The sequence below is a fragment of the Pungitius pungitius genome, chromosome 4, assembly GCF_949316345.1.
Source record: "Pungitius pungitius chromosome 4, fPunPun2.1, whole genome shotgun sequence".
Lineage (NCBI taxonomy): Eukaryota > Metazoa > Chordata > Actinopteri > Perciformes > Gasterosteidae > Pungitius > Pungitius pungitius.
The window spans coordinates 14096942-14114755 of NC_084903.1; the positions used below are offsets into that span (position 1 = coordinate 14096942).

At 41.6% G+C, this 17814-nt stretch overlaps 3 protein-coding genes across 6 annotated transcripts; all 3 read right to left on the reverse strand.

Annotated features, from left to right (window-relative positions):
* Positions 1-5: 5 nt before the first annotated feature.
* cog4 (component of oligomeric golgi complex 4) lies at positions 6-7148 on the reverse strand. The gene is made up of 19 exons (XM_037452936.2): positions 6946-7148; positions 6390-6472; positions 6149-6263; positions 5821-5995; positions 5414-5607; positions 4891-4996; positions 4631-4788; positions 4408-4466; positions 4198-4322; positions 3981-4099; positions 3423-3589; positions 3146-3311; positions 2844-2906; positions 2638-2751; positions 2119-2211; positions 1956-2039; positions 1773-1874; positions 1398-1526; positions 6-854 (listed from the first exon to the last, which is right to left on the reverse strand). The coding sequence occupies exons 1-19, from the start codon at positions 7078-7080 to the stop codon at positions 720-722; spliced, it is 2322 nt and encodes a 773-aa protein (XP_037308833.2). The 5' UTR covers positions 7081-7148; the 3' UTR covers positions 6-719.
* A 626-nt stretch (positions 7149-7774) lies between these two features.
* On the reverse strand, positions 7775-10533 carry LOC119197050 (uncharacterized). 4 transcript variants are annotated; one of them, XM_037452999.2, is made up of 4 exons: positions 10438-10533; positions 9261-9638; positions 8701-9120; positions 7775-8433 (listed from the first exon to the last, which is right to left on the reverse strand). In XM_037452999.2, exons 2-4 carry the CDS (start codon positions 9595-9597, stop codon positions 8117-8119), a joined length of 1074 nt encoding a protein of 357 aa, XP_037308896.1. In that variant the 5' UTR covers positions 9598-9638; positions 10438-10533; the 3' UTR covers positions 7775-8116. The 4 variants fall into 4 exon arrangements, with proteins under 4 accessions (XP_037308896.1, XP_037308885.1, XP_037308874.1 ...); XM_037452988.2 differs by having other exon boundaries at positions 10188-10508; XM_037452977.2 differs by having other exon boundaries at positions 10183-10508.
* Positions 10534-11474: 941 nt separating this feature from the next.
* Positions 11475-17227, reverse strand: gfod2 (glucose-fructose oxidoreductase domain containing 2). The gene is made up of 3 exons (XM_037452950.2): positions 17107-17227; positions 15760-16103; positions 11475-14427 (listed from the first exon to the last, which is right to left on the reverse strand). Exons 2-3 carry the CDS (start codon positions 16010-16012, stop codon positions 13544-13546), a joined length of 1137 nt encoding a protein of 378 aa, XP_037308847.1. The 5' UTR covers positions 16013-16103; positions 17107-17227; the 3' UTR covers positions 11475-13543.
* Between the last annotated feature and the right edge of the window lie 587 nt (positions 17228-17814).

The following is a 17814-nucleotide window of genomic DNA, read 5'->3' on the forward strand; positions in this document are numbered from 1 at the left end:
CAATAATGAGTATGGACCACCTTTAATGCTTTATTGCCCAGTGAACACAGCTTTGCATTTAGTGTCAGGAATATGTATATGTGTATTGGGATTGGGATCAGGTCTTGCACGGCAATGGGCCAGCACTTGGTGAAATGTGGCGGATGGCAGGGATCAGAGGCGTTGCAGAACAGCTCTCAATTTATTAGGTTAAAAGTGTTTCATCATCAGAGACAAGGCGCTATTCATATATTGAGTGACTAGGCTGGATCAGCTGTGTGACCTGCTTCTGTCAGTTTAATGGGTGCGACGTTCATTACTGCTCTGTTTCACTGACGGCTCCCCTCAGTCCCAGTGTGTTCGTTTCTCAGATACAGATTAACAGGTCGCAACTCCCGGTCTGACACGATTATGCTTTTTAGTTAATATTCTCATAATTTACAGATCATTAGTTTTTAATAGTTCAACGTTAACTAAAGGCTACGCCCTTAAAACCGGAGCTGTAACTGTGATATGGGCCGACATCAGCTGTGTGCGGAGCAGAAGGCAGAGACTGAAAAAACAGACTGAAATCTCCAGAATCTCCAGGATTTTGGCTTCAGACAAAAATAAAATCCCTGGCCATTTGCCCAAGCTCCACCCGCCTCCATTTACAGAAACATGGATTAAACCTGGATTGTGCAGAACTCTTTAGTGCAAAGCATCACACGGTGGGTATTGCAGGTCAATCATTTCATCAGTTACAGTCTCAGCCTCTTGATATCTTCACTTCTGAAGTCAACGCGAAGCGCCAGAACTTGACGCACCTCCGCCGGGGTCAGCCGCCACGTCAGAGGGCCCGAGTTTGGGCCCCAGTAATCCAAGATCTCGGTTACCTGCAGTAAGGAAAAAAACGGAGAAAGGTTTTACTTTAACTAAATAATAGTAGAAGATTGCAAGTTTCTTTCACCAAATGTAAAAAGTCATATTGTTCATAATGCAGAAAATTGTCCCAGTGAGAATTTACTGACTTATTACTGTTGATGCATCGATGTGTAATCTGCATTTCACTGAAGTCATTAGTTTATTTTATTTGGGGCAGTTTTGCAGCAGAGGTCCCACACTGGTTTATGGTTTGCATTTATAGACCCTGAATGTCCTACTTCACTTTTTTACTTGACCAAGGTTGAGCTAAATCATCTCCTTTAAATGTTGTCAGTAAAAGCAAAGCATCATGTTTCACAAAATCCTTATGTTTTGTACATATAATCCTAATCTGTAAAGTAACATGAACTAAACCGGTTAGATAAATATTAAAGTCAACTTTTATAAAAGGCAGAATAAAACGGAAATACTTAAGTAAATGTACTTAGTTACATTCCACTACTGCCATAGACACACAATTATTCAGATTATGCCTGTAATATGATTGAGATTACCCTCTCCAGGTTGAGGATGGTGGCCATTTGTGTGAGGCGAGCAAACTTGTCCCTGATGGTCCAGGTGGTCACGGTGGTGAGATACGCCACAAGAGACCGAAGCTCTTTATCGAACTGCAGCCCTCCGAGCTGGGACAGAAGAAACATAGTCAGTGGACAGACTTCATGTTGCAGAACCTGGTATCAACATCCATCCAGAGGGTCACTGTGAACACGCTTAAAATAGGCAGATGCTTTCGTGACAAAAGGAGGCCTTCTCTACTGCAGGTCTTTTTGAACTCATTAATAAATCATTGCTCAGGCTTATCATCATGTGTCAGTGACGTGATGCAGATGGTGCGCGGCGCCACCTAGTGGCCTAGCCCGGCTCCTCACCCGGCTGAATGAGCATTTGAGAACCGTCTTCTCCATTTCAATAGATATCAAGCTGGTCATCAGGCTGGTCAGAGTGTCGTAGATGATAGGAGATAAGGCCGTCTGGTGAGGAGACAGAAGTTGAAGTGGTAAGGAGGGAGGATGCATTCATTTTTTGGAGTCAGAGCTGCTCAGACAAGATACCTTGAACTCCGTCATGAGCTGCTCCAAGTTAATGATGAGCTGCTGCACCCAGGGATCATTAGCTTCGTAATCATTAAACTCCTCCTGTGAAGAACACCAGCTGATATAGCAACATGATCCGTAACCTCAAGTTTAATTTTGTTCACTATTGTGATACCGTTACCTCTTCTATGTTGTGTGTGATGGAGAGGAAACCGCTGATCCAGGGTTTGATCTGAGACTTTATAGCTGTTGTGTTTAACTCAGTCAGACCCTCCTGTGAAGTAAAATCACATCCGAATACAAACTTTTTAACTTTTTGACTGGACACTGGGGACAAAGAGGATTATATTAACACAAGTTTACACTCTACTGTACACAACCTCGGATCCTCAAGTCCTGTGTTACATGGCTATAAAACCTATTCAACCTGCGGCAGGAAGGTTTTAGTCCTCCATTTGTAAAATTACACAGTTATGTTCTTTAAATTAAAGTTTATTTAATACAAACATTACCAGATCTCAACAACTTTGCATTGTACTTATTTTTTCGCGAGTAACATTAAAATGAATATATAAGGGAATGTTCTGTAACACTAATCATAAACTGTTCACTGCTGAATAGCTCCTATTTTAAATACACAACGCTCGGCTGACAAGCACGGATCAATGTATGTGGTGTGTGTGGTGTGTGTGACACCAACCTGTAAGAGATCCTTGAACTTGGTGGATGTATTGACGAGGTCAGACAGACAGCTTTCGATCTTAGCTTGTTCCCCAGAGCCGGGGCCCTGATTGAACAACTTGGAGCAGTCATTCTGTGAGGAAAGAAAAAAAAGTGAATCTTCGGTCAACAAAATCAAGTATGAAGTGACAAGATGAATGGATGCAGAGTGTCAGCACAACTTACCTCAAGGTTCCTCTTTAACGTTGTGATGTTCTCACTACACACCTCAACGTTATTCAGAGTCACCTGGGATAGAAAGAAAGAGCCAATAGGGTCAAAGTCTGTAGAATTACTTTGGGAGCTATGCATTTTTAAATGATGCTTTCTTCAAGAACTGTTGCAAATATAACCTCACTTAAATTAGGTCAAAGTTATTCATGCATTTGATTCCTTCCTTAAATTAATGATGATTTTTTTTCAGTCCGGCCGACAATGTCTAAGATGCTGCATGAGAGCGAGTTAAGAACGGCGTCTATGCATCTTACCAGAAATGCCGCTTTGGCATTTTCAGCACTCTCGATTCCCATTGTGTTGAACTTCCCCTGCTGCAAGCTGCTCTGCATCAGACTGACCGCACTGCTGACGCCCCGCTGGATGTCCTGAAGTGTCGTAGCTGGGAACCCCTGCCGCAGCTTATTATTTAGCACCTCCCTGACAGATGCACAGAGACAGTGCAAGAAGGGGCACATAGATGAGACGGGAAGAAAGGAAGGCGTAAGAAAGAGGAAACAAAGAGTGTATTAGTAAGAGAAGAGTGAGCACCTGAAGTCAGACTCCAGCACAGAGTTGGCGTGGTTGATCATGGCACAGAGGCAATCGATGCTGGAGCTGGATAACGCTCTACTGATGCACTTCTTCACGATATAGAAACAGTCATCCACCATACTGGAGTTCAGCTGACCCTTTTCATATGTATCCATAGTAACAGCCTGAGGAGGAAAACAACTTTTCATTTAAATTGAATACGTTCAGATAATTAAAGAGGCCATGAAATGTGTGAAATACAAGGTTAATATCATAAATGTTTAACACTTTCATATTATATTCCAATCTGTTAAAAGGGACAACAGTTATTTTTTTGTTGAGGTTGCCTTTTATTGAACTATTTTGCTCAGATCAGATCATTCTAACACACAACATGTGCCCTTATTTCATATATCAGTTTGCCAAATAAGCTTTAAAATCATAATAAGATTCAGAATTAATATTTTTTGACCTAGAATATAGAAAGATGTGTGGAATTGTGAATGTACAGTTATTTATTTTGATATGGCTCAAATTTGTTAATTTCTTTATAGTATACTGTATGAAACTCCTTACCTTGTTGACAGACTCTCTCATGTAGTACTCTTCCATTGGAACATAGTATCCAATCAGCTCTTGCATCGTCCTGCTCAGCAAACAGTGTTTCAGGAGCTTCTCCACGTTCTGCTGGTGCTCTGGTTGTTCAAATATGTGCAAAGAAATAGCATGTTTGATTCTTTACGTCTAAAAAGGGAATCGGCGCATGCATCACCACGCGTTGATGTATAACTACCCTGCGTGACGCTCTGAGCATCCCCGACTTCAAAGTCAGCCAGCACGCGACGGCGTAGGAAGCGCAGGTAGAGCTCGGCCCTTGCGTTCATCAGGGTTACTTCAGTCAGTACAGGGTCCAGTTCTCTGTTCATGTGAGACAGACGGATAAACTAAAATACCTCACAGAAAATAATAGTGGAGAGCAGGATGTTGCTCGGGAAAAACATACTTGGGCTCGATTCCCTCTCCCGGCGTATTCTTCATCATGCTACTCTGGACGACCTGAAACTAGAGGATGGGCACAGGTTCCCTGAGGGATCTCACTCAACAAAGGGACTAATGTAATGTGTCTGTTTTTACTAACTGCTTCTCCTGATGGAGAAAAGAAGACGTATTGTACTCTAAGTCTGCAGTGAAACACACTAATCATGCAGTTCAGATGTCATGCTCACCTTGTTGTGGTATCCTCTCTGCTGGATGAACTTGTCAACTATTTTCTGGGCCTGTTGGTCACATTCTTGCTGCAGGTGGGTGATGAGTGTGTAGAGATGGCCTGGACCATAATACGTCTCTACTATGGGCTGATGAGTCTCGACTACACGAGCAATACCTGTAAATGCATCCCCATGCGTTAGAGGGGCAAACTCTGAGCATATGAAGGTAAATGTTCACACACATTCACAGAGAGAGAGAGTCAGGCCTGGTTTCTCACCCTCAAGCAACAGTGTCAGAGTGTCTGCAAATACAAGCGGTGCTCTCTTCTCGCCCAGCTCTCCTCCTGCAGCCAAGATCAGGTTCTCCTCAGCTTTGGAGGCAAGCTGTTGTATATATGTGTGAAAATGTTTGAATGAAATATATACATCTCTATTTGAGTCCAACTATATTTGCCATCTTATAAAATATCTTACAATCATAAAACATCTTATTAACTAATTCTGCCTATTTATGGTCATGGAGCAGGCCGTTATCAACATGTATTTACAGAGTGGGAACTGTGAACTTTAATGCAACTTTACACACACATTTCTAAATGGGAGCAACACCAGAATCAAGAAGCCCTAAGAATGTATGTGCCTAGACAAAGGCTGCACGAGGATGCCTAATCTCCTAAATTAATTTGAAAAGATCTGCACAATAAATTTACTAACTATTGATTGGTCCTTGGCCTCTTTCGAGCAAAGTCCACAATCAAGTTTTTGAGCAATACTCACAAACAGGAACAAAACACCACTGACCTGACTGCAGAGATATTGGCCAAAACGGGCGAGGCCCTGCTGGTGGAGTCCCAACAGAGGGAAGATCTTGAAAAACCTTTCCACTTGTGAGAGGTCAACTGCAGCAACAGCTTCATCCAGCTTCTCAGCAACGATCACCTTCAGTTTCTTCTCTGCCTCCTGCAGCATCACCAGACTGGCATCCACAGCACTGCCTGTGGACACATGGAGCATTGGCAGAGTTACAGTTAAAGCCTGGATGTATAATGTAAATAAATAAATAACCACATTCCTATAATTATCTGACAAATTGAATGTCAAAACAGTACATAAACACAAAGCAGCAATAAGATAACAAAACGTCTTCACTGAAGTGACAGACCACATACTGAGCTATGCACTACGACAGAGAGCTAAAGGCTTCGTACTCTCTTCTCCCTGACGGCTGAGCTCGATAACCGACTGGTCCAGAGAGAGGTAACGGTGGATGTGGGCGGCAGCCTGCTCGTAATCTTCGTTATGTAGAGCAGTCTGCACGCCGTCTGTGCAGAACTTCAGATCGAGGATGTCGTCTGCACGCTGGATGACGTTGTACAGCCGTGTCTACCAAAACAGAAAAGAAGAAAAAACACTAAGATCTTTGTGTGCGGCCCTGTACATTCCTGTAGTAATCTTAATCAATAAAAAAGTGAAAACGTCTAACAGACTATAAACGACAGTTCAAACTGTAAGGTGTTTTACACAGGATGCACTTACCTTCGCCAGGTCAAGCTGTCTGACTTTGCGGCTGACGTTTTCAGCCAGGCTGCAGGTAAATGTGATCATACCCGACAACTGACTGGCATCTCCACCAATCAACTGCAAGCTGGGCCTGCAGAGCACAGAAAGGCCTTTGTTTGTATAATGGATACAGGAGAACACAGGCTGTTGATTGGAGCTCAAATAAATGGAGATCATTGGGCAAGTTTGAAACGGCAATGATTTCTACAAACTATACCCCATCCTCTGCAGTGCTAGCATCTTTGTGTGAATGGTCCCTTCCTGTCCCACCAGTCTGTCCAGCTCAGAATCCACTTCTTTCTGTATTAGAGGTGAAAACCAAAGCATGTCATATTTTTAGCTTCACATATACTCTGTATGTCCATACAACGTCAGTACATTTTTTTAATACCAAACCAACTGCTTTCATACTTTCTATCAAAACATGCATACGCAATGTAAAGAAACACCACACATGTATTACTTGTCTATACATGATAATGTCGGATGAAGAGGGTGGAGTGTCACTTATTAGAAAATACGACATGACACAGTATAGAATGAGTTGAATAACCATATTGCATTAACAGCGGTATAATAAGCTGCTGCAACCTGACTTCATATGTTATTTGCTTTATCTGGTAAGCTCTTAAGATATCTGAATCATTCATCCTTAACTCGGCCATTATTCGGCAAAGTGGAGTTTTTTGTTTTCCTTCCCGGAAGTTTACGTGAATGACGACATAAGAGTGTCCACGTCAAACAAACCGCCATTAACGGTGGTTTATACCAACCTCCTCCGAGCAGAGCTGGTGGTAAACCCTCTCCAGGTCCTCCAGCTCCGTCAGCGCCGAGATGGTGTCCATGCTCACAGAGGACAGCGAGCCAGAGTCGCATCTTTTCGCTGCGATGGTTCCGCTGTCCGCCATCTTCCGCCGCAGAGACCGGAGGACTCGGCGCTACGTCATCGCGTGGCAGAAATCCCCGCGTTTGGACTGTCAGGCGGCGCCTCTTCGCGGGGTGATGCGGGCTAATCTGCTTGAAACTGTATTGAGGGGCGACAGTGAACAAAAACGAACTCCTCGTTTTAAATGGACCGTAATATTGTCTTTACTCATCTCTAACATGAAGTCTCGTGAGTAGAGCAAGCTGTCGCCGCTCAGAAGCGCTGCCTGAGAGGTTTCGCTCAGGGACATTTGTTACACAATGATAGACTACTTTATTTGATGGGTCAATGAAATAAATGTAAGGATAATTTAAAAGGTTTAAATGTACTAAATGCAATGTCTCTATCATGTCGTTTAATACTGTTTTGGGTGGGTCTGTGTCACACTTGAAATAATCACTCCCTATTATTAGTAACGTGTATATTTAGTAAAGGAGATTTTATCGAAGTAAAAATATCCTACTATCTTGAATATTATCAGAATTGGACATCACTTATTGTTCTTATTTTAACCATCAATTAAAACCTACACTTCTAAATACTGCCTCCCAGCTCCCTAAATATCTGGTTTCAACAGGTAGCTAGTCTCATCTAAAAGGTTGTAAATGTTGTAATAGACCTGCTGTTGTATGTCACCTTCTACTCTCATTATTTAAATTCCATGGCAAGTAGTTACAAAAAAACAGCTTTTAATCTGAAGTTAGTCTGAAACTGGCAACAAATATTTTTTAATCATTGACAAAACTGTAAAAATTAGAAAATTCCAGTGTGTATTTTTTCTAATTTCTTTGTATTTGATACAAGAGGACATCATGATATCACACAATTCAATGAGAGAGGACCAGAGTGAGCAGCACACAGCTGTGACAGAAACAACCCTCTTGATTTTTTGTGAATTATATTTAACCAAAAGTAAAATTTACTTTTTTACATCAACATATGTTTGAATTAGTACCAAAGTCTTTATAGAATATCTCAAATCCAGAAGGTCAGCTTGTGGCTTGCTATCCACTGTAAAACTAGACAAGTTCTTGTCTTTCCCGTTGAAGCTCTTCCAACTTCTTCAGCAGCTCTGACTTCTCCTTCTGCACCTCTTCTCTTTGTCGACTCAAGTCTTTGGCTTCCTCCAGCTGTGCTGTCCTCAATGACTCAATCTGCTCCCTCTCTGCAGCTGCCTCTCTGGCATTCATTGCACGCAGCTTCTCCAGCAGCTCCCTCTGATGCTCCAGAGCCCGGGCCTCTTCTCTCTGCGCTGCCCTCAGAGCTTCTATCAGCTCCCGCTCTCTCCTGAGTACAAACTTTTCGCCTACGGACGCTTTTGAAACTTTTAACAAACCTGTAAGCAGAGGGAAATAGAAGATCGGGCGTTTGGTATCATTACAATGCAGATCTTGAAATGCACAAAAATGACAAAATAAAAACTTGATATTGATTTTAACCATGTAGACGATTCATTCACTCAACCCACATAGTGCAATTCATACAGTATTTAATCAAAGATGAAAACATGTAACTTTTCTTTTGCCACCTATTCCGAAAAGGTGTCTTTCAATAAGCCATAATGAATGATATACACAAACAACAATGATCTATAATACATTACCAGAAAACTGCCTCGGCTTCTCCGTCGCCCCGGCGTTCTTTGGTGGCATGAACGTGTCACCGTTAACACCTGAGCTGTGTGACGAGTGGGGGGTTGGTGGCGGCTGCCCGTCTGCAAGTAGCTGAGAAAACATCTCCGGGTGTCTTTTGGACATGTGTCGATGCAAGTTGCTGGTACTGCCGCCTTCAAAGTACTGTAACTTCTTCATGCAAATGCGACAGCGGGCAGCAGCCAAATGGTCCAGTTGCTCGTAGTGCCTCCAAATCAAGCTGCGTTTACTCCGTCTACGTTTTACAGGGTTGTCATCGCTCGCCTCTTCGTGTGTCATCTCCTCCGCTGGATCTTCTTGTGTACACTCTCGGATGCCATTCATAGCAGAATCAAGGGTGTCAGAGTCTTCGTCTTCTAGAACCACTTCCACTAAATAAGAGGAAAACCAAACGATGATTAGGTCTTCAAATCTTGATTTTTCACTAATTCATTATTTGTTCAGCGTAGTCAAAAGTTTTGCAGCTATTCTGCAGTAGATTAAATTGTATTCATCTAGGTTTGTATGTTACCATTAGCATCTGAGATGTGTGGTGAGTGGGTTGGTGGTGGGTGCCGCCGATCAGCTGCTAGCTGAGAAAACACCTCCGGGTGTCTGTTTGACATGTGCCGGTGCAGGTTGCTGGTGCTGCCGCCCTCAATGGACTGTACCTTCATGCAAATGCAACAGCGAGCAGCTGCAAAACTGTCCAGTTCCACATAGTGCCTCCAAATCAAGCTGCGTTTATTCCGTTTACGTTTTACGGGGCGACCATCACTCGCCTCTTGATATCTTCCTGCTACTGGACGCCGTTGAACACCGTCCGGGATGCCATCAATGGCAGAGATTATACCAGCTTCATTCAACATGGTAACGGTATCAGAGTCTCCGTCCTCCACAGCTACATCAACTAAAAATAAGGAAAAACAAAAGTTAGAATTAAAAATGACTAATTATTGATTTAGTTGATATAACGTTATTTGTTTGAAGAATTTCTTACTGTAAAATGTCATAAAAATAAAATTCATTTAAAAGCAATATGTTACATATGTTGCAGTAACGTATGCAATAGTGTGATTGACAACCAAATGTATATTATTAGTAACGACATCAGAAAATACAACTGTGCTCTGCGGTAACGTTAGCTTGTCTTGGAGATGTATAAAATAGCCTAAAGAAATGTGCAACCACTTCTAGTGTACAAGTAGTCTCCGTAGATACAGTCGAAGGAAACTCGCATACAACCCACTTGTGACAGAATGTACACAAGCCAAGGAGAGGCACATCACTAGTGTGCATCTCCAATAATTCAAAGTACCCGAGAAGATTTAGTACCATTGCTCAAGAGAATGTGATAATCACTTCTCTCAATCCGCGGCAGCACCCAAAGGGGCTCTGGTCGTGCGAGAGGCGGTTTGTTGTGATGCCGCGAGCAGATGAGCAAGAAAAGTTACCCAACCCGATGCAGAACGGTTCGCTGCGGCTTCTCACGTCTCGTGACCGATAGCGGGAGGGATTTCTATGCTGGCGGTTTAAAAAGAGTCCAAAAACGACGCTTGTTCTGCGGTCCGGACCGGCCGCTCTCCCCGGGTTAAGCCTCCGGGGTCGCTCATATTCAGCCCAGCTGCTGTCCGTCCCTATTTACAGAGTTCAGTTGTTATGATAATTGTTTTCTTTAAACTGACAATTTTAAGAATGAGTGGCGTTACCTTTGAGTTTATTCTATTTACTCCTGGGTAAACTCTACCCCACAATGCATTGCTGCAATCGACGTCACATCCGGGATGAGGTAGACTGGTCATACCGTAAAGGAAACGTAAACGATCAGCGTTTGTGTGCCATTCCAAATAAAAGATGATTCACAATGATTAAACATGAGCCTTTTCTCAAAAACCTATTTTTGTTACTGCGTCTGTCTGTTGAACCTTTGGTAGTTATATAGCGATTATTTTAATACCTTTGTTTTATGACACCTGCATTTGTAAATAATAGATTAAATGTGTAACATGGCAGGTGTGTTTCAAATGAGTAAAGTTGATATTAATAGTTTTACTCAACAGCTATCAATATATATTTTTAAAAGTAGTATAGGCTGCAATCCGATCCTGTAATCCCCACATGACTGTAGCATAATGCTCCCATTGAGAAATATATCTCTGGAGATAAAGGACGAGGCATTATGAGAAATGCAGATATGTTTGAAAGTGCATATAGGTAAAGAGCATGCTGCCAATTCATTCTAATTAACACAAGTGACCATAGCCATAATATTAGAAGTGTTCAATTAGATGTGTGAAATTATCTATGTTTTAAATACCAAATACTGCAGGTAGAGACCAATATCGTTTTCAAAAACTGAATAAACTGAATTTGGAACACTAAAATAATTGTTAATAACTGTATTTATTTAAGGAAATATCTGTTAGGTAGATGAACAGTACAGTTTCCCAACTTAAATGCAACGCACTGTGCTCAAAAAGCCATGTTATCAATTAAAACAACACTAACTCTAGACAAGATAAATATCACAAATTAAATTCACAGGCTGAAAACACATACACTGAACAGATTGAAGGATGGGAAACATTCTACACACCAAGACATAAATAAATAGAACAAATCTTCCTCGTGCCAACATGGTACAAAATGCAGTAAGCCAGCTGCACCACATTGCATATTACATATGTGGCATTTCATCAGTGCAAAAAACCCCACAAAAAAACAAGAGCAACAAGAATGTGAAAACTTAGTTGGAATGCATTTTAATAGTGGTGGGTTATAAAACATTTTTATAAAGACGCTCTTTGAAAAACTTTATTAAGTGTCTTTGTAAAGCATGGTCAGATTAGCGTGAGGTAAGCGTGGCACGTGTGTGTGTATACCTATTTGTAGATTCGGTGTAATTCTACAATAGGAGCAGAAGAATCAAATCAAGTAGTAACACACGGCTGGTTTTCTCTCCCTGTCTCAGCAGTACGAGCACTGAGGCCCAATATTATTCAAGATTTTCATCAGTGCCGAGATGCAGTGAGAGACTCCAACAACCGTAAACTGTATAACGCTCTCTTCTCTTTGTCTGAGGAAATAAGTCCAATGGTTCTACTCAATGAAAAGATCAGGATTCAGGGTGAATGGTGTATATCAAGCCTCCACACATTTGATTTCAAACATCTGTGATCATTTTAAATGCATAGATTTCATGAAAAAAAAATATCTAAAAACATAAAAACTCATGTAAACAAACCTTATGAACTAAAGTTAGTTGTCAAAGTGTCTCAGGGTTTGCACCTTTGACAATTTAAAAATAAAAATGTCACTAATCTTGAATTTTTCAGAACAAGCTTGTTTCTTCTCATGGGATATTTAACTACTCCTTAAAATCTATAATCAAAGCATCAAATGCACATTCTATAAACTTTGTGTGTAAACTGGACAGGTGGCTTCTAAAAGATGGTAGTCTCCTTCTTCAGTCAGTTTCAATGGTTAAATAGATGGACCAGTGGGGAGCTTCCACAGTGGAAAACAGGTACTACTGTAGCAGTCAAGCATTCTAGCTCACTCTGTGAAGAAGGAAATGTCTGTCCAGCTGACCGGGTGGGAATGATATTCCAAAAAAAGATTTTAGATCAAGTATCACTTTCGGAATTGGACATTTTGAGGGGCAGTGCTACTGACTGGGACCTTTCATTATTCAGTTTTCCACATAGCTTATTTTACTCAATCCATAGTATGTTATGAGTTTTATGTTATGTTCTAACATCAAACACCTACAAGCCCCTCTTGCAATCTTTGACTGGATGCCTATTATATTCCATTACAAAAAAAAAAACTGCACAGCTCTGAAAATTATAAAGGCTGAGCTACAACACAATATCATTTGAATTCTGCCAGTAGTGTTTTGTTAGTCAAATTATCCTCATACTCAAATATTCACATTCATTTCCAAGGAAGAACAACTTCCTTTCAGAATAAGGTGCTATTCATGTTGGAGAAAAAAGAAACACCTAAAATCCAAACATACAACAGAACTTTAAATATTTTCTAGATTGAACAGTACACTTGCAGATGTCTTTCGGTGAGCCACATTACTAAACGTTACCAAATGCATGGCTTGACTCAACCAATTGGGAACATAAAAAAAAGTATGTGCCTGGGCACCAACTTTGCCGATTTATTCATTTACTGGTGTAATTGTAAACTCTGGCAAACCACTCACGGTCTGGTGACTTTGCAAAGAATAAAATATAATAATAAAAAACATTTAAAAAAAGAAATACATAAATGAAAAAAAAGTTTCTTAAAATTCAAAGATGTATCCCGACATGGTCATCAAAGTGGGAAAAGGATCAGATTTTTTTTTAATCAACTATGGAATTTTTCTCTTAGCCAATATTTGACATAGGTGTGGTGCCTTTTTGACAGGTGACATATAGCAACGTAGTTTAGCAGGACATTTAAGTCACGACTCATTGACTTCAAGCTTCAATGAGAATAACAACTGTGTTAACTTTTTGGCATGGCAGAGATCGTAAACGTGTAAACAAAAAACAGGTAGCTCTTTAAATATATATCTTTTTGGGGAATCAGAATAAGGGAGCAGTGGTAACTAATTCTATGTAAAAACAAATCATAACTGCAAGGGTACAAACATCCACTACATAGTCATGTTTTCTAAATTAAAGTATTCAAAGTAGTAGTCATGGGTAACGTAAACTGCCTCCGCAGCCAAGTTAAAGGAAAAAACATTCAGAGCCCAGTTTTGTCAGATACACAGATAAGTTGCACTAGGTGTATAAATAATTAACAATATAATAATTAGTTCTTATTTCTCTGCAGAGCCTCACACAGGTTGTGATTTGGATCTGGCTCCTGACTCATGATCTCAACACACTCCCATTCTCCACTACAGCTGGACCGTTTCACTGCCTCAACCACCGTCTGCACATAGAGACCATCCTCAAATGTTTGTGCCATGGCAACCGGTCCTTGTGCCCATGACCTGCGCTCCTCGTAATCCTGAAAAGACTGTCTCAGCCCCTTTACCATGGAGCTCAACCCAAGCAGCTGAGGAAGGGGCATCTCTTTAACCTCTGGTCCCACCCACCCACTGTCTCCTAGCAACAGCTCCTCACCTTTACTTCCATTGCGTTGGCCATACAGCTCTGCACCCCTGGCAACCAGTCTCCCAGTGGATCCAACTACCATAACCTCGTGCACAAATGACCCTGGCATGTTAAAGTTTAGGGTCACAGTGCAACATAGACCTCCATCCATCAACATTTGGAAAAAGCAAAAATCGTCGCTGGTGATGCGGCGGATGCCTTGGATCAAATCATTTTGTTGTACAAAGGTCCGCACCAGGCCATGAACACGATGGGCCCGAGTACTAGTTAAGTAATTTAAAAGGTCAATGATGGAAGAGCCGACCGTGTGGAGACCGCCTCCTCCCATCAGCTCCTCACATGTCCAGCCGTAAGACGGATCCAGGAGGCTGGGGCCATAGACTCGGACATCACACACCTGAATTTTTCCAACGTATCCCTCCGCCAGCAGCTGGTGCATTGCCACAAAAGCTGGCAGGAAGCGCAGGGTATTACCCATAATGCTAAGCAGCTGTGGGTAGTATCTGGCAGCAGTCACCATCTTGAATGAGTCCACAGCAGTTGCAGCTTTCTCACACACAACATTCTTACCAATACCTGCAACGAGAGAAGAAGAGCAAGGGTTATAATTATTCATATAAAACTGAATGAATAAAGTGCTGAAGCAGAGCTCCTCTAAATGAAATAAGCTAGCATTTTTGTGCTTCCGGTTCGATTATCTCAAAGACAATGTTTTATGGTTAGATGCTTGAAATAATATCATTTAGCATTTAAAAAAAGGTTAAGAAACATTTTAGTCTAGAACATAAAATAACTCAATGAATCTGAGAGCTTTTGTGTTTAAAAACACTCACTTTTGCAAACCTTCCAACTTTAGAAACATGCTCGATGTCACTCAGTGTACAAAAGTGTGCAAAATATAATCTGGATATCTCAAGTTGGAACCTTAGTCGTACTGAGTACTTAGAAATTATCTAATTGTGGTGTAGTTTCTTCATATGTTGTCTTAGATTTTTGCAGTTGCATTAGGGCTTGAAGAATTATGTTCATTTGTGAGACCTTTAACTGCAAAAGCTTAGCATGCAGCTTCCTACATATCCATCACGCCAGAAAATGTTATACAAACAGCTCTCAATATAATTCAACAGTATCATAAATCAACCTCCAAAATGAAGCCATAAACTGTGATTTCTCCTAGGATTTCTTTTGTAAAACTGTGGTTTTAGACTGCATTTATTTTAGTCTGGTGTACCTTTTAAAATGGCAACAGAATGTATATCAAATATGATCGGAAAACATGGGGCAGACATTATGTCCCTGTGCTCTGTGAAAGCACAGAAGGTGTGTATAACTTATGTATAGTGATAGCAAGCCTTTAGTTCCTTGTGGAAGTATTGCTGTGGATAGGTCTTTGGCTGGGACACACTCAGGAAGTTGCAACTAAAACAGGAAGCTGAGGTCAACACTCAGGAATTCCATCAGATACAGTAAGTTCACTTTATAGATCTACTCTGATAAGACAATGTGTTGATTATGTTTGCTTCAATATGCTGCTAGTAAATGTGGAGACGTTTTGTTAGCACGGTTTGTTTGTGTTCTTACCTCCTTAAATTGCTACGTTCCCCCGAGTTTACGGGTAAGATCACCATTAACCACATCGCAATGATGAACCCAGAGAGGTACGATACCTTTTTAGAAATGCATTCTTTGGAGGGGAATTTCATTGCAGTAATACCTTTCATATCTATTGCCTGCCACGCCCAGCCGGGTCCGATCACATTAGCCTTTACATTAACATATAAAAGAAAAAGGAACTGCAATGCAGTAAGGTCAATGAATTATGATAAGAGTGTGTGTAGCCTTGAAAAAAGGTTTTGGGTAAAAGTGCACTTTTTTTTGGATAGTGAATTTGGATTCATGATCGCTTACCCAGTGCTTTTACAGCAATCTGTCTTGTCATTGAGGGTGGTATGGAGATACAAACAAGGTCGACATCTTGGTGCAGCAGGACGTCGTCAGATCGGCTGGTGTGAAATGGGATGCCAAGCTCCCTCGCCAAGCAGCCTGCCTCCTCTTCGCTTTGCCCCCAGAGCGCATGAACCTCAAAGCCTTCAGCTTTCAACAACGGGACAAGCACTCGGGCTGTGCTGCCCGTGCCAAATACACCGACTCCTGGCAACATGGCAGTGCCACTCACTGCTATCTTACGTGTTAACCATGGCTAGCCTCAAAGGCATCCCAAGATCCTAAAATTCCAAGGAAGCTTACTGGACCTGTAAGAATACAAGAAAATAACCAATGATACAATGATTTTGTGACATTGACAAAATCCAGTAGTACAAAATAATGTGAGCCATAATGGCCACGAATGTAAACACATTCATTATTATATCAGTCAACTGTAATGCAGGTTCAAGACCACAGACAATAACTTGTATCGCAGGACAACATCCACATCACTGTAGTGACTGTATCAACAAACAGGACCAACATGTCTGAAAGAGGTCTAGACCGGTTATTTAGTAATCTCCAGCAACGATTTGCTACATAGTTAACGTGCCATTCCTCCGATGTTCCACACCCACCGAAAGTCAACGTCACCTCTACCTCTGTAGCAATGTCTGCGTGCCTACTCTTTAAAAGGTCACCATTTATGGACCTCACTGGTCCATGTCATTGCTGTAAACGGGCTTGCTTGGTGAGGCACCTGCCCACAGTGTGATCTACCTGTGTAGGAGGGTCTGCCCCACTTGTCCGCCTGTAGCCATAAATAAAATATCGTGCCTTTTCACATTACATCCCCTCAGGGCGCCTACAGTGTAGACAACCTAACACATAAATGTAGGCTGAACAGAGAGCTTCACTCTCTGATGCACCGGAAGGGTCACCGAGATGTCGTGTTGCTGTCGGCTGGTCTGATAACAAAGCTATGCCGCGAGAAATCATCGCTGCAGAGACCAATGGTCAGTTGGGTATTCGCCATGTTTTTACTGATACCACAAACTTGCTGAAAGTGGCTACAAAGGTAACTAATAGGCGAATGATGTTCCGGATAGCGAAGGTCTACACACATTAAGCTAATGTAAGTTAAACCAGGCTACTGATAACATTAGCTAACAGGTTCAGCTAGCCGGGGGCCAGCCAACTCCAACAGCTTCCGATAACCGAAGGTACTTTACAGAGTTAACACTAGTATCTAAAATAAATCCATCTTACGGCATTTAAACTTGCTATACACAACAACCCGTGGTGGAATGTAACATTAGCTAACGTCACCTTCTGTATTTGCCAGGACCACATCAACAGCGGTTGAGGGTGTTCGCTCGTGCGCTGCCCAGTTGCTAATGGTAACTTCAGTAGCAACGGGAGCCCTCTGTGGGCTGACAAGGATGCTACAAGGGGCGGAGATGGGTCCGTGGAGAACACACGGGTCCCTCTGGCTGGATTCGCCTCTCGGCGTTAGCCCAATGCCTGTAAACAACAAGTTCGCTGTGAAGAATGTTATTTCTGTGATGGAAATACGAATAACTGAAACATGATGGATGAACTTGCGTGGGTTTCATCATTTTCAGTGTGGCAAGTGCACTCTGTTATCCGACACCATGTGTCCCCATGATTCAGTGTGGTAGCCTCTTTGGAAAAATGACGTCATGTTTGTCTTTTGTTTAAGTCTAGTTTTTCGACAAACTCATTTAAAACAATATGCAGTTTTTATGGGTAGTAAAAAATACATTAAAACAGGTGGAGGGCGGCACGTTGGTGTGGTGGTTCGAGCGGCCTGAAGATGGATGGATGTTTTTGTGGAATGAACTGAATGCACACTGGTAGGTGCTTACCATTTTTTAAGAATCTGTAGTCATGTCTGACTATATCTTAATTGTTTAAATTGGTGCAAAATACAGAAATGTCGTCATTATATTCTGCGTGCTTGTGTTACTAAGTAAAAATATTTGGACAGAGAATCAATCAATAGCTCGCTTCTCT

Bases quoted from the DNA above. Each gene is read 5' to 3' on its own strand.
- gfod2 (XM_037452950.2), bottom strand. From the start codon at position 16,012: ATGTTGCCAGGAGTCGGTGTATTTGGCACGGGCAGCACAGCCCGAGTG. The intron at 14,428-15,759 runs GTAAGCGATCAT...CTCTCGTTGCAG, and splicing joins GATTGCTGTAAAAGCACTGG to GTATTGGTAAGAATGTTGTG.
- cog4 (XM_037452936.2), bottom strand. From the start codon at position 7,080: ATGGCGGACAGCGGAACCATCGCAGCGAAAAGATGCGACTCTGGCTCG. The intron at 5,996-6,148 runs GTAAGTGCATCC...CTGTTTTGGTAG, and splicing joins GACAGCTTGACCTGGCGAAG to ACACGGCTGTACAACGTCAT. The intron at 4,997-5,413 runs GTCAGTGGTGTT...TATATACAACAG, and splicing joins GCCAATATCTCTGCAGTCAG to CTTGCCTCCAAAGCTGAGGA.
- LOC119197050 (XM_037452999.2), bottom strand. From the start codon at position 9,597: ATGTTGAATGAAGCTGGTATAATCTCTGCCATTGATGGCATCCCGGAC. The intron at 9,121-9,260 runs GTAACATACAAA...CCTCTTATTTAG, and splicing joins ACACATCTCAGATGCTAATG to TGGAAGTGGTTCTAGAAGAC. The intron at 8,434-8,700 runs GTAATGTATTAT...CTCTGCTTACAG, and splicing joins GAAGCCGAGGCAGTTTTCTG to GTTTGTTAAAAGTTTCAAAA.